General features: G+C 38.4%; 1 protein-coding gene across 1 annotated transcript; it reads left to right on the top strand.

Moving 5' to 3' along the window:
• Nucleotides 1-3,952: 3,952 nt before the first annotated feature.
• LOC121708796 (protein NipSnap homolog 2-like) lies at nucleotides 3,953-11,557 on the top strand. Its single transcript, XM_042091703.1, has 10 exons — nucleotides 3,953-4,109; nucleotides 5,093-5,232; nucleotides 5,411-5,456; nucleotides 5,880-5,974; nucleotides 6,202-6,272; nucleotides 6,643-6,783; nucleotides 7,331-7,362; nucleotides 8,627-8,721; nucleotides 9,175-9,258; nucleotides 10,050-11,557. Exons 1-10 carry the CDS (start codon nucleotides 4,018-4,020, stop codon nucleotides 10,112-10,114), a joined length of 861 nt encoding a protein of 286 aa, XP_041947637.1. The 5' UTR covers nucleotides 3,953-4,017; the 3' UTR covers nucleotides 10,115-11,557.
• The last annotated feature ends 162 nt before the right edge of the window (nucleotides 11,558-11,719 follow it).

Raw genomic sequence — 11,719 nt, 5'->3', positions numbered from 1 at the left:
CAGAAAAAGTAATTAAAAGTATATAAAAAACACAGAATATACTAAATATACTAAAATACAAATTATACTAAATAAAACTTAATCTAAATCAATTCTAAAAAAACAGTATCCACATAGTGGGTGATTAATCAATCAGATGCGCTTGCAGGGACTGAGCATGTGGTCCTCTGAGCATAAGGTAAGGTAAGGTGCTCTTTGTGATGGTGCAAATGAGTAAGTCAAACAGTGCAACAGTGCAAGAATAAAGTCTATATATCTATGTATAAATAACTATATTAAGAAAGGTATAAGTGTGGTCACAGTTCAGCTGTGGCATGGAGGGAGGGGTTGTGCATATGTGCTAATAAAGCACGCAAACAGTGAGGCAGAAGACAATGGTAAAGTGGCTAGTGGACAGACAGTTCAAGACATGGAGTGCATCCTACACTTTCTCTCACTGCTACAGGTTGAATGAGACATCAGCTATTCACAGCATTCAGAAGTCAGACTGGCCTTGGACATAGTCGAGTCATGATGACACATCTGATCAGATAGAGGCTGACGGTCTGATTTGATTTCTGTCATTGCCAGTATAGTAGCTGTTAACTATAGTTCACTCACAGTTGTGGCCCTGTCCATGTTAAATTACAATCAGACTTACACTTCCAAGACATTATATTATTCACTCCAGTCATATATCATTATATCAGTTTAATTTTTATTTATAGTTTATTTAGCCATGAAGGTCATAGAGATACAATAATTTCGGCCAGGGAGGCCTTGTCAAGACAGTTTCATGTAATAAAAAAAGGACAGTTTAAAAGAAAAATATACTAAAATACAATAGACACAGAAACATAAAGGCAAAATAAATTACTGGTTTGTTTTATTCAGTAAAATTGTCTGATTTCTGCTTGTTAAGATTTCATCTGTGTCCAAGTTTATGTTCAGCATGAATTCGTTATCCATCCATTAATGATCACTCAAGTAAGACATTATCACTTCTTCTTTATTTAACAGGTATTTATTAATAGGTTGATAAGTGTGTTACTTGTCTAACTGGGTTGTTTATAATAAATCACGGAGACTATGTCAGGCATGACCATCACTTTATCCAACTGATACTGAACTCCGTATCTCTTGTTATACAGGTAATATTCCAGGCCCACACTATGGAGGACGCCACCTGGTAAGGAGTGTTACACACAATTACCATACATCACAGGTTTTCCATCCCACAGCACTGGGGCAGCATCAGTACCTGAGGCATGATAACGTATAGGCTCCTACAGAAGTTCCTCTTTATTTATTCAAATTAAGAGTCCTTTTGTTATGTCATCTTAGTTCACAACATATGTGCACAATGAACTTCTGCCCATTCAGCATGTATAATTCAAACAAATAAGTATAGTCAGCAAAATAAAATACCAATAATATGATAGATGAGAAGAACATAACTCAACTACTGTACATGCTGTCTGAGCACATTGAACTGCCTTGAATGTGCTACAAATAAAACGGCCTTGCCTTGCCTTGGTATGGAAAATAAAAGGCATGCCATTGTTGACATTGTCAAGATTGTGAAGGCTTTGTGAAGAGAGGGTGCAGATTCCAGTTTATTCCAAGTGCAGCCAGTGATTCTTGAGATTAGGGACAAAACATGTCCTTAATCAGGGCAAGGGTTGCACAACAAGGCATGATTTCATGTTGCCTCATAAATAGTTTTTGTTCTAAATGATATAGAATGTAGTCAGTGCCTGGAAAACCCCATGTCTGGAAGCAGATTTCCTCATTTCAACATACCATAAATATCTAAAAGTATTGCAAAATGTATCATAATAATTATAATTTATATATTGAAGAAAATAATTTAATCAGTATCAAAAGTTAGAAATTGTACTATATGTTTTAAATGTACTTTTTATAATGAAAAAAATCAGGAATAATTGTGCGCAGCTAAAACACAGAGGACCCCTTTAGCACTTCCTAGTTAGTTCTTCCTCATGTCATGATACCTTTCTAGTTCTGGTAAGTTTTTCATATCTCATGTATTAAGCTGTCTTCCTCAGTTTAGCTTGTTCCCCGGAATGTTGGGGTAAAAGTAACGTGCATCATTGCTCATTGCCAGAGTGTCTCGCAGAGACAATTCCATTTAAATTAAATTGATCAAGATTTTATTTATAAAAGGAGAAAATGGGGAAATATCCAAGGGGGTGAACACTTTTGTATAGGCACTGTATATCTGCCAAGGTAATGGATGGATGGTGAAGAGGAACATATAAGTCGTCTGTTACCTATTCTTGGTATTTGTGAGGGTTCAATAGTCATTTTGAATGTAAAATGTCCCTCTGTTGATATTGTCAACTCTGTCAGATGGACTTTACATTGTTTTTTTTTTTTTTAAAAATAGCTAATCTGTTCCCTCAAGGATATTTGTATTTCCAAAGGTCATGTATAATTTTTATGCTTCTAAATAGCACTGTTCATTATGAAGGTTAAAAACAAAACTTTAAAACCTGTACAACCAAAAATGTGTGCATTGTTAAGAGAATCAAGAGACTGATAAGTCAAACTATTCGTGGGAAGTTATTCAAAAAATAATTTTATAAACATTTCTATGTGTCTGATGGTGTTGACAAAAATCGAGTGTGAGCAGCAAACATGTAATTTATTAAAAAAAATGTACAACTGGGAGGTTGAACCAAAACATGGTTAGATAGCCAAAGCTACATTTAACAAAGATGTGTTAATAGCTTTTGAAAATCTTCAAAATATTCTTTTAGAAAATTCACTTGCAGCTTATTCCAAGCATGTGGTACAGGAAAGCAAACTTCAGCTCTCTTCAAGTGGAATTGCAGTAATTTCGTCCAGCAGAGTCTCTGACGTTGGGTTTTCTTCTTCATTGTGATCGTACCAATGTCACAGTTCTGTTCATTGTGTACTATGACCTTCATCTTTGACCAGGGGCACTGCTATAAAATGTGGGCTCTATGACAGAAAATAATTGTGGGCCCCCAAATATGCTAGGGGGTCCCGGGGCAATTGATGAATTGAAACTTAAATTACATTCTTTGATTACAGCATATTAAAATACAACACATAAAAACCTACACTGGTATTCAATTTGTTTTTTTCCTAACACAGTTTTAAGCAAGTCTATTGGGAGTTTGACCTCCTCACATAGACAACATCAATAGAGTAGCTCCTGAGCAGCTATATCCTAGCAGCTTAATAATGTAAAGGTGACACCAGTTAAATTTACCTCAGCATGACATTTACTAATGGTAGAAAAAATGAAATACAAAGCTGTGTGTGTGTGTGTGTGTGTGTGTGTGTGTGTGTGTGTGTGTGTAAAAAAGAGACTGTACATCTTGTCACTATTCCTCTAACTCCTCTAACGTACGGCTATGTTACAACATGCAGAGACTATGTGACTGCATGCACAAATTCAAACGAAAGTAGACATAGAACCACAGCCTTCCTATTTGTGTGGAAATAGGTCATTGGAATCTTTCCACACTGTTATATACAGTATATATACAGTATATATAATCCTCACCACCTTACATTCATTATAGAATTTTATTTAGAAATGAAAATATTCAAGAAAAATCAAATATATTCCAGACTTTTCAAGGGCCCTCTTCCCCCTTGGGGCCCTAGAAATCAGTCCCACTACCCCCCCCCCCCCCCCCCAGTCCGACGTCCCTGCCTTTAACAAACGTGATGACTGAGTACCCATGACAGAGGACTGTTTTGTAGTTAATCAGGATAAGACCCCAAAACATATTCATGGTAGTTTTACATGTAAGAACTGTAACACAGCATACTGCAAAAAGGAACATGAACGATTTTGTCTATGGGGAGGTGCCATAGGGGAGGTGCACAAGCTTGGTTCAAGGTTCAAACTGAGGGTCAATTACAAAGTAACTTCGATACATTGCCCTCTGGCGGCGAGAGGTTAGAAGTTCATATTTTTTCTTGCCTGGGACCGTGTGGCCACAACAACACACAGTCACAGAGCTCATTCAGGGAAAGATGGCGACTCGAGTCCTCCAAAGTGTGGGAAACGGCCTCAACCATGCTAAAAAGAGTGTCAGAGGGAACCAGCAAGTTTCTCTCACGATAAGGTGAAACCTACATTTCAGAGAGATAATTTCAGCAGAAATTGTTAATGCACTTCTGCAAAGTGTTCGAAGTTGTTTGCTAACTTGCACAGCTAGCTACCTGTGATTTAGGTGCAAGTAGTTCGTAGCCTACACAGCAAGGGACTCTTAACATTAGGCTCTTTTGGTAGAACAAGCTAATCGGCTAGCCATTTGATTCACAAGTTATAAAAATCGGTAGCGCCGAAAAGCAGGAACTTTTTCTCTCCCCTTTGGTATGTATGTATGTTTCAGCATTTCTTTTGAAGGTCGAAGTAGTAGTTTTCCGAACAAAACAATGGGGACGTCAGAGCTGTTTTGACCCGTACGGCTGGAAAGCTTTGGCAATCTTAGGCTAACGTGATATCGCCACTGAATTGTCGCTCAAGGTCATTAGACATGACATAACATGTGACTACGGAGTTGTTGCATTTGTAGAGTCTATTCTCTTGTTACAGTTACCACTTGGATTGTTACATGATTTATTTCAAATAAACTCATGTCATCAAACGTAACTCGCACCAGCGGCGTTACAACCTTTGTTAGGACTTTGTTAGCTCGTCCCTGAATGACTTTTCCCAAAAATCTCAGCTATTTTGAGCATGAACTTGTTCCCTTGACCTATTTAAACAAGAATTTCGGTCATTTTAGGAAACGATGGTACATTTTGTATACAAGTGTTTAATTCCACAGCACCATGCTTGCTTACCTTCTAGGTTAAAGAGGAAAATATCACTGTAAGTGCAGCCAAAGTCTTTAAGTAAAACCTGACCTTCAATGCAGTTATCCATTACATGTAAGTGTGATTAATGTATTCATGCAACAGGTGGATCCAAGTTGATGCACTGCATAGAAGCAGTTCTTGAACAACTGTGTTGAGTAGCCTAAATACCTTTGACCTTTTTGGAGTCGGTAAAAATAACTATGGGCATGTTGAGAAAACACTTTTTTCTCCTGTCCATCTGCAGGTCTCTCTCTGCATCACCAAGTAAAAACCGCGAGGACAGCTGGTTCAAGTCTCTCTTTGTGCGCAAAGTGGACCCCAGGAAAGACGCACATTCACATCTGCTAGCCAAGAAAGAAGAGCATAACCTCTACAAAATCCAGTGTAGGCCTACAACAGCATTTCACAATTTTATGGTGCTGACAGTGTTAACTAACTGGGATTGGAGTGGCCAAATAACCTGCTTAAATTAAGGGGGGAGGATTTAAGAACTATAAGGCTTACTGCTGGTACAACTGAAATTTGTTCTTGGGATTATTTCAAACAAGTATTTCTTTTGTAGTTCACAATGTCAAACCAGAGTGTCTTGATGCCTACAACAAGCTTTGGTAAGATCCACTGTTACAGTGGTGCATGTTGTCTGCTCATATGGTAAAAGCACTGAAAATGTGGCATGCTTTCGTGCATATTATAATTGATTCTTAAATAGCATTTAAATAGAAAATAGAACATAATAACTTTGATTGAATCATTAAGATGCACCCAAATGTATGTAAATTGTATTTCTGTGGAGATTTTATTAGTATACTGCTAGTGTTTTATTAACGTCTGTCGTTTTTACAGTGTGTTTGAGATGGAAGTTTAGAATTGTTAAATATCTACATAATTGCTCTCTCTCTCCCTCCCTACTTCCCTCCCTCCCTTTCTTTCTTTCAATTACTTTCTTTCTTTCTTACTTTCTCTCTCTCTCTCTTGCTCTCACTTTCTTTCTCTCTTTCTTTCTCTTTCTTTCTCTCTCTATTTGTCCACAGTGAGAAAGTGCTTCCCTCCATCCACACCGATCCTCAGTACACGTGTGAGCTGGTGGGAACCTGGAACACTTGGTATGGGGAGCAAGATCAGGCAGGTAGGAGCTCAGAAGATCAGATCACAGCAATTCATCCAAAGATACAAAAATGGAGTTCATAAACCTACAAAGTCTTCAACTGATTTGACAGCCAGCAATACGCATTTATCAATTGTACTGTAGCATGTCTGTATGTGTATTATTCTATGACGTTGTGTATAATTGTATAATTTAATTAGCCCCCAGTGATACAATGCTTGCTGTTGATGTGTTTCTGCCTTCCCTAGTTCATCTGTGGAGATATCGAGGTGGATATCCAGCCTTGACTGATGTGATGAACAAACTCAAGAAGAGTCCGGTAACTCATTTCAGACGAATTCATTTCATCATGTGCAGTACATATAAGCTGTGCTAACATCACTGCCTGACAATCACTCGGCCCGGGTTCGATTCTCGAATACACTGTTGCAAGGCCGTGTCTCTTTGGATAAAAGCATTTGCTAAATAAATACCAGTCAACTTTGACTTATATAATATGTAAATATGTTTACCTCATAGTCACTGGAAAGCATCATAGAACCACCAGTAAACCTAAAACAAATAAATATTGGGAGTAATTTAACTGTAGTAATAGGGTGACTAGTGTGTACAGTTACCCCATGCACTTGTCTTATTATAATTAACAGGACAATTAACTCATTCACTGCTTTTTTAATTATTGTCTTAAGGAATTCTCGGACTTCAGAAAAGAGCGGTCAAAGATGCTTTTGTCCCGTCGGAACCAGCTGCTTTTGGAGTTCAGCTTCTGGAATGAGCCTGTACCCAGAGATGGGCCGAACATATACGAATTGAGATCGTACCAGCTCAGGGTATGTGTGCATTGTTATGTTTTTGCACGTAACTTTGTCAGAGTATATTTTTAGGGGACAAGAGGTTATTGTATCAGTAATCAGGTCCTTCCGTCTGACCTTATTTGTGTTTGTTCATACAGTTTGGTTTTACTTTGGTTCATATTGTGTGCAAGCGAAGGTCTGCAGTCCCCTGACTGCTCTTGATAGTTTTCAATTTAGGTACTTGGGCATAACAAGGTCAGATAAATATTCTAGTATTTCTGTTGCATTGGTGGTATGTGAAACGAAATATATATTTGGGCTTGTGCATAGAAATACTGTCTAAGTGACCATAGTAGAAAAATAAACTAAAAATAAACAAACTAAAAGTCTATGAATGTGGTCAAACGGCTAAACAGTGACGTTGTTAAAATCAAGACGGTCATCTGCATGTGTAGTGTGAGGAAATGCAGTGGTCTCATAGTGCCTAAGGAGCTGGCCTAGTATGCAGTGACCAGAAAAGCTGCGGGTTCATTGCAGCGTGAGGAAACTGACCATGTCTCACTTCTGATTTATCTGTTCTCAGCCTGGGACTATGATTGAGTGGGGAAACTACTGGTAAGACTTCTGTTTTTTTCCTGTCAAACAGTAAAGTGTCAACATGTAACCCAATAGGCCTGTATAACCCAATGAATATTCAACCAAATCTTTTTTTTTATTTTGTACTTAAGTCTAAAATACTGAATTTAAGTACTACCGTACATTTTTTTTTTTTTTACAAATATGAAGACTTTAATTCTTGGAAACACAATGATATTTTCATATTGTTTATACAGATGTTAAAAAAATCTAAATCTATATGATATTGGTGTTTACTAATGCACTTGTTTATGCACTTATTATTGTTGCCTCTACAGATTATAGTAGCTGAATTTTATGAACGGTTTGTTCAAGCTATCTTTTAATATACTAAGACCAAATGAAAAATCTATTCATTTTAAGTAAAGATCTCTCTATTGCCTGCCATAATTCAACTTATATATTTTGCCTGCTATGACCAAAATGATGAATGATTTTAAAATCCTTCATTTGAAAATCATGTTGCACAATGAAGTAATGACTGTAGTCAACAGTGATTGAATAAAATATGCTGATTAAATCCAATACTATACAACACCAGGATGATCCTAAGAAAAGGCCAAAGCTACCAGGCTTATGCAATCTCCGTAAACGTATCTATCTCACTAAGGCTATCATCAGTAATTAGTCTGTCTGCTGGATGACGCAGTGTGGGCAACTCTAGGCCTCTGAAGAATATCTCTTTGTTTTGTTGGTTAAAATAACAGCAGATTTATGTCAATGCCAGAGAGAGAATGCCCACTGATCAGTTGCCAGAAAATGTTGCATAGGGGGCATTTAAATGATCTGGTTTACGATGTTTAGAAATGTAATGTGAGGACTATTTTATTTACAAAGAAAGTTGCTCTCATAGATGACCCCTTTAAAGTGATTTATCGGTATGTACAGTACATAGACATAAAACTCATAAACAAATGTTCAGAGCTCAGTTTACGATCATTCATGGTGTTGGCCATGAAAGGATAGGCACGCATGGGCTTGTTGGGTCCTCAGTGTTCAAGAGGGCTATAACTATAACTTTCACGGACGCAGAACAATGCATTTTATTACACAATCTAAATATATGTCTGCAAAATCATGGAGGAAATCTGCTGTGATACAAACCAGATACAGCCGCTAGGTTCTTATGAAGTTGTACTGTTTCCAGCAGTTAAGCAGCTACTAAGGCTAAAACATATTTCAGGTGGTGCGTTAAAGACGTGTTTTGAATAATGATGATTGAGGAAGGAACTGTTTTGTACAGGGCGCGGGCCATTGAGCTCCGTCAGGAGAACCATGAGGCTGTTGGCGGCTTCTTCTCTCAGATTGGGAACCTCTACCTGGTGCATCACCTCTGGGGTGAGTCAACTAAACGCATGACATTGACATACATCCAGTTCTTTCAAGCTGCACTTTTGTGTACTAACAATAATGCATTCTTTTAGGCGTCACAGTCACTATGACAGGTGATGTGTATAGAGAATTTAAGAGATAGATACAAGAGACAGAAACAAGTTTATGGGAATATTCCAGGATTAAATGAATAAGTACAAATTAAAAATACAAGTTATAAATGGGCCTGTATCTGTCAGGTAAATAATTAGAGGGAAAAGGCTTTGAGCTTTATGTAAATGCTGTCATGAAAACTGAAACTAAGATTTCAAACAAAACTGATGTATTTTGCATGCTGCCTTTCCCACAGTTAACCCTGTATATGTGTAGATGGAAATTTGAACTTAGACACGTTCAGCGTATAGACCTTTTTTTAAAAGGTAGCTTTGGCCAGCTTTAAATCATTTCATTCTCTTGCAGCTTACAAAGACTTGCAGTCCAGAGAGGAAACTAGAAACGCTGCCTGGAAGCACGAAGGCTGGGATGAGGCGGTCTACTACACAGGTGAGATGGCAAACAGGTAGAGATGAGGCAGTCTACTATACAGAGGTGAGACCTGTAGCAGGTACGGGCAAGGTCACCTTATAGGTGAGGCTTGTAGCAGGTAAGGGTAAGGTCATGTTACAGGTGAGTTCTGTAACCGGTAGAGATGAGGTAATCACACAGGTGAGACTTGACCTGCAGCTGCTAGATACATGGTTGTCGTGCTGGTGAGCTCTCTAACTGCTCCCACACACAGTTGCGTTCCATCAACGCATGCCAGTGGGTTTTCCAGACGGTAGCTATGCATAATTTGCTAAGCGTAATTTGATTGGCTGGTGCTGTCCGTCGATTGGCTTGATTGGCCGGTGCCGTCCGTCGGTGCAGCAAAAGTTAAACTTCTCAACGCGAGCGATGGGAGCAACGCAATGCAACGGACCCACAATTCAGTTCGGCAACGGATGACGTAAGCCCATGTAAAGTGGACGGGATGCGTCTCCAGCACTGCAACGCACACAACTGTGTGGGAGCCGTAACTGCTAAAGAAGTCTGTTAAATGTTGCACTGTTATTTGAAATGCATGAAGTTGATTAAAAAACATGCACAGTAGGAGCTGAAAGTGTATTACAATAAAATCCAATTTGTTTTTATTTAGGATGTAATGTATGTTCTTCAGACTTTTGCACAATATGCATACTGAGTGTGTAATGCTACTAATGAGTTGGACAGTATGATCTTTCAACCGGTTAGTATTTTGCCAAATGAACAACGCCACTGGCAAGAGTTCTGAAAGCATGATTCTGCTCTCTTCTCAGTCCCTCTGATTCAGCACATGGAGTCGAGAATAATGATCCCGACGAAAGCGTCTCCTCTGAAGTAGCCAATCGGAAGCCACCCAGCAGGTGAACATGGAACTCATTTCTAGGGAAGTGAATCACCTGTGACGGATTCCACAGCCTTGGACAGCCATCGGATTTCAAAACGCTAGCACGCTTTCCTTTGTTTAATGTCTCTCTCTCTCTCACTCTTCTCTCTTCACTACGACTGTTCGCCGTTAAAGACGAATCAAAAATGAAAAGAAATCTTATCTCTGTAAATGCTGCCGCATCTGACACCATTCAAATCAAAGAAACGGTTTCCTTTGGAATTTTGACCCATTCCTAGACAGCCATGATGATGGAATTTTGCTGGTTTTAAAATGCATCCATTACCTTTGTATGTGCAATTAGCAAAAATATTTATTGAAAACAAAACTGAGAATCAGCAAATGGAGATGATCATGAAAATGTCTGGGAAGAGTGATTGTATTTGACACCACAGCAAATTGACCTCAGTAAACATACTAACAACTCGCAGTATATGTTGCCTTGTTGTAGTTGTACCCCTTTGATCAGTTGTCTGTCTATTTTTCTGTGGACCCAAAATACAATTTTTGAGATTGATTATGTTCTTCCACTGCATTTTTGGGCATTCTTTGGTTCTGTAAAAAGTCAGTTACTGTTGGGTGTGTGATGGACATGTCGTCACATGACTACTCAAATGTCGTAATTAATGAATAATTCATTAAAAGAAGCTATTCCTGATACCTGACTCAACAGCTCCTAGTATGTAGGGCCTCTATTCATTTGGCAGAGTGTTCTCAGTGTGTCTCCGCTGACTGTTTGCAAAAGTTTGACAGCATGCTGTAGCTCAAAGAAGCTGAATTCAATTGGCCCCCATTTAACCAGAGACAACATTTTAGACCCTGAGATCAGATTGCTGAAACCGTAAAGATAGGCAAGTATGCCACATAACATTCTTATATCATGGCAACCACAATACAATCGCAACACAATTATTGTGTTGCATAAAGTAAAATGAGAACTTCCTGTCGGTTAATGAGTCAGTTACTGCATCTTCTCCTGTCAAGAACATTGAAGACAGATTTATCAGGTGTTATCAGGTTCCAGAGTTGCTTGGATTTTTGTTACTTATTACGCGTTGGCAGTGTTGACTACAGAGGCACTGTTACAAATCCAGCCTTGGATGCCTAAAACAGGTTAGCTGCTTGATCTGTGAAGGAAGTGCATGGGCCTTTTAATAGTGTAGGTCCAATCTTGTAATGGTTAGGATTTGGATTTGTGAGATGATTAATGCCTTGCAAGACGACTAGCAAATAATTGTATTTTCTTTGTGGGGTATGAAATGTTTGATGTGCTGTGATTTTATCAACATAGAGTACATGCATATGAATTGTAATATTTTTCTACAGTGATGATGCTTTTGTTTCCATTTAAGGAAAGCTTGTCACTGAAAGTAAGCCATTAAATCCATTATGTTTACAGTCTGTGTTTTACCTGTTGTTCACTGTGTGTGTGAGAGTGTGTTTCTGTAGGGTCTTAGCTGCTTAGAATGAAGTTTTAAATGAACTCTCAGGTGTGGCAGGATTGTTATGTATATTGTGACACTTGCAAGAAAGTGTCTTTTTTTATTTTTTATATAATTT

This window comes from Alosa sapidissima, chromosome 5 (genome assembly GCF_018492685.1).
Source record: "Alosa sapidissima isolate fAloSap1 chromosome 5, fAloSap1.pri, whole genome shotgun sequence".
Classification (NCBI taxonomy): Eukaryota; Metazoa; Chordata; class Actinopteri; order Clupeiformes; family Clupeidae; genus Alosa; species Alosa sapidissima.
This window is presented reverse-complemented; position numbering and strand designations above follow the sequence as displayed.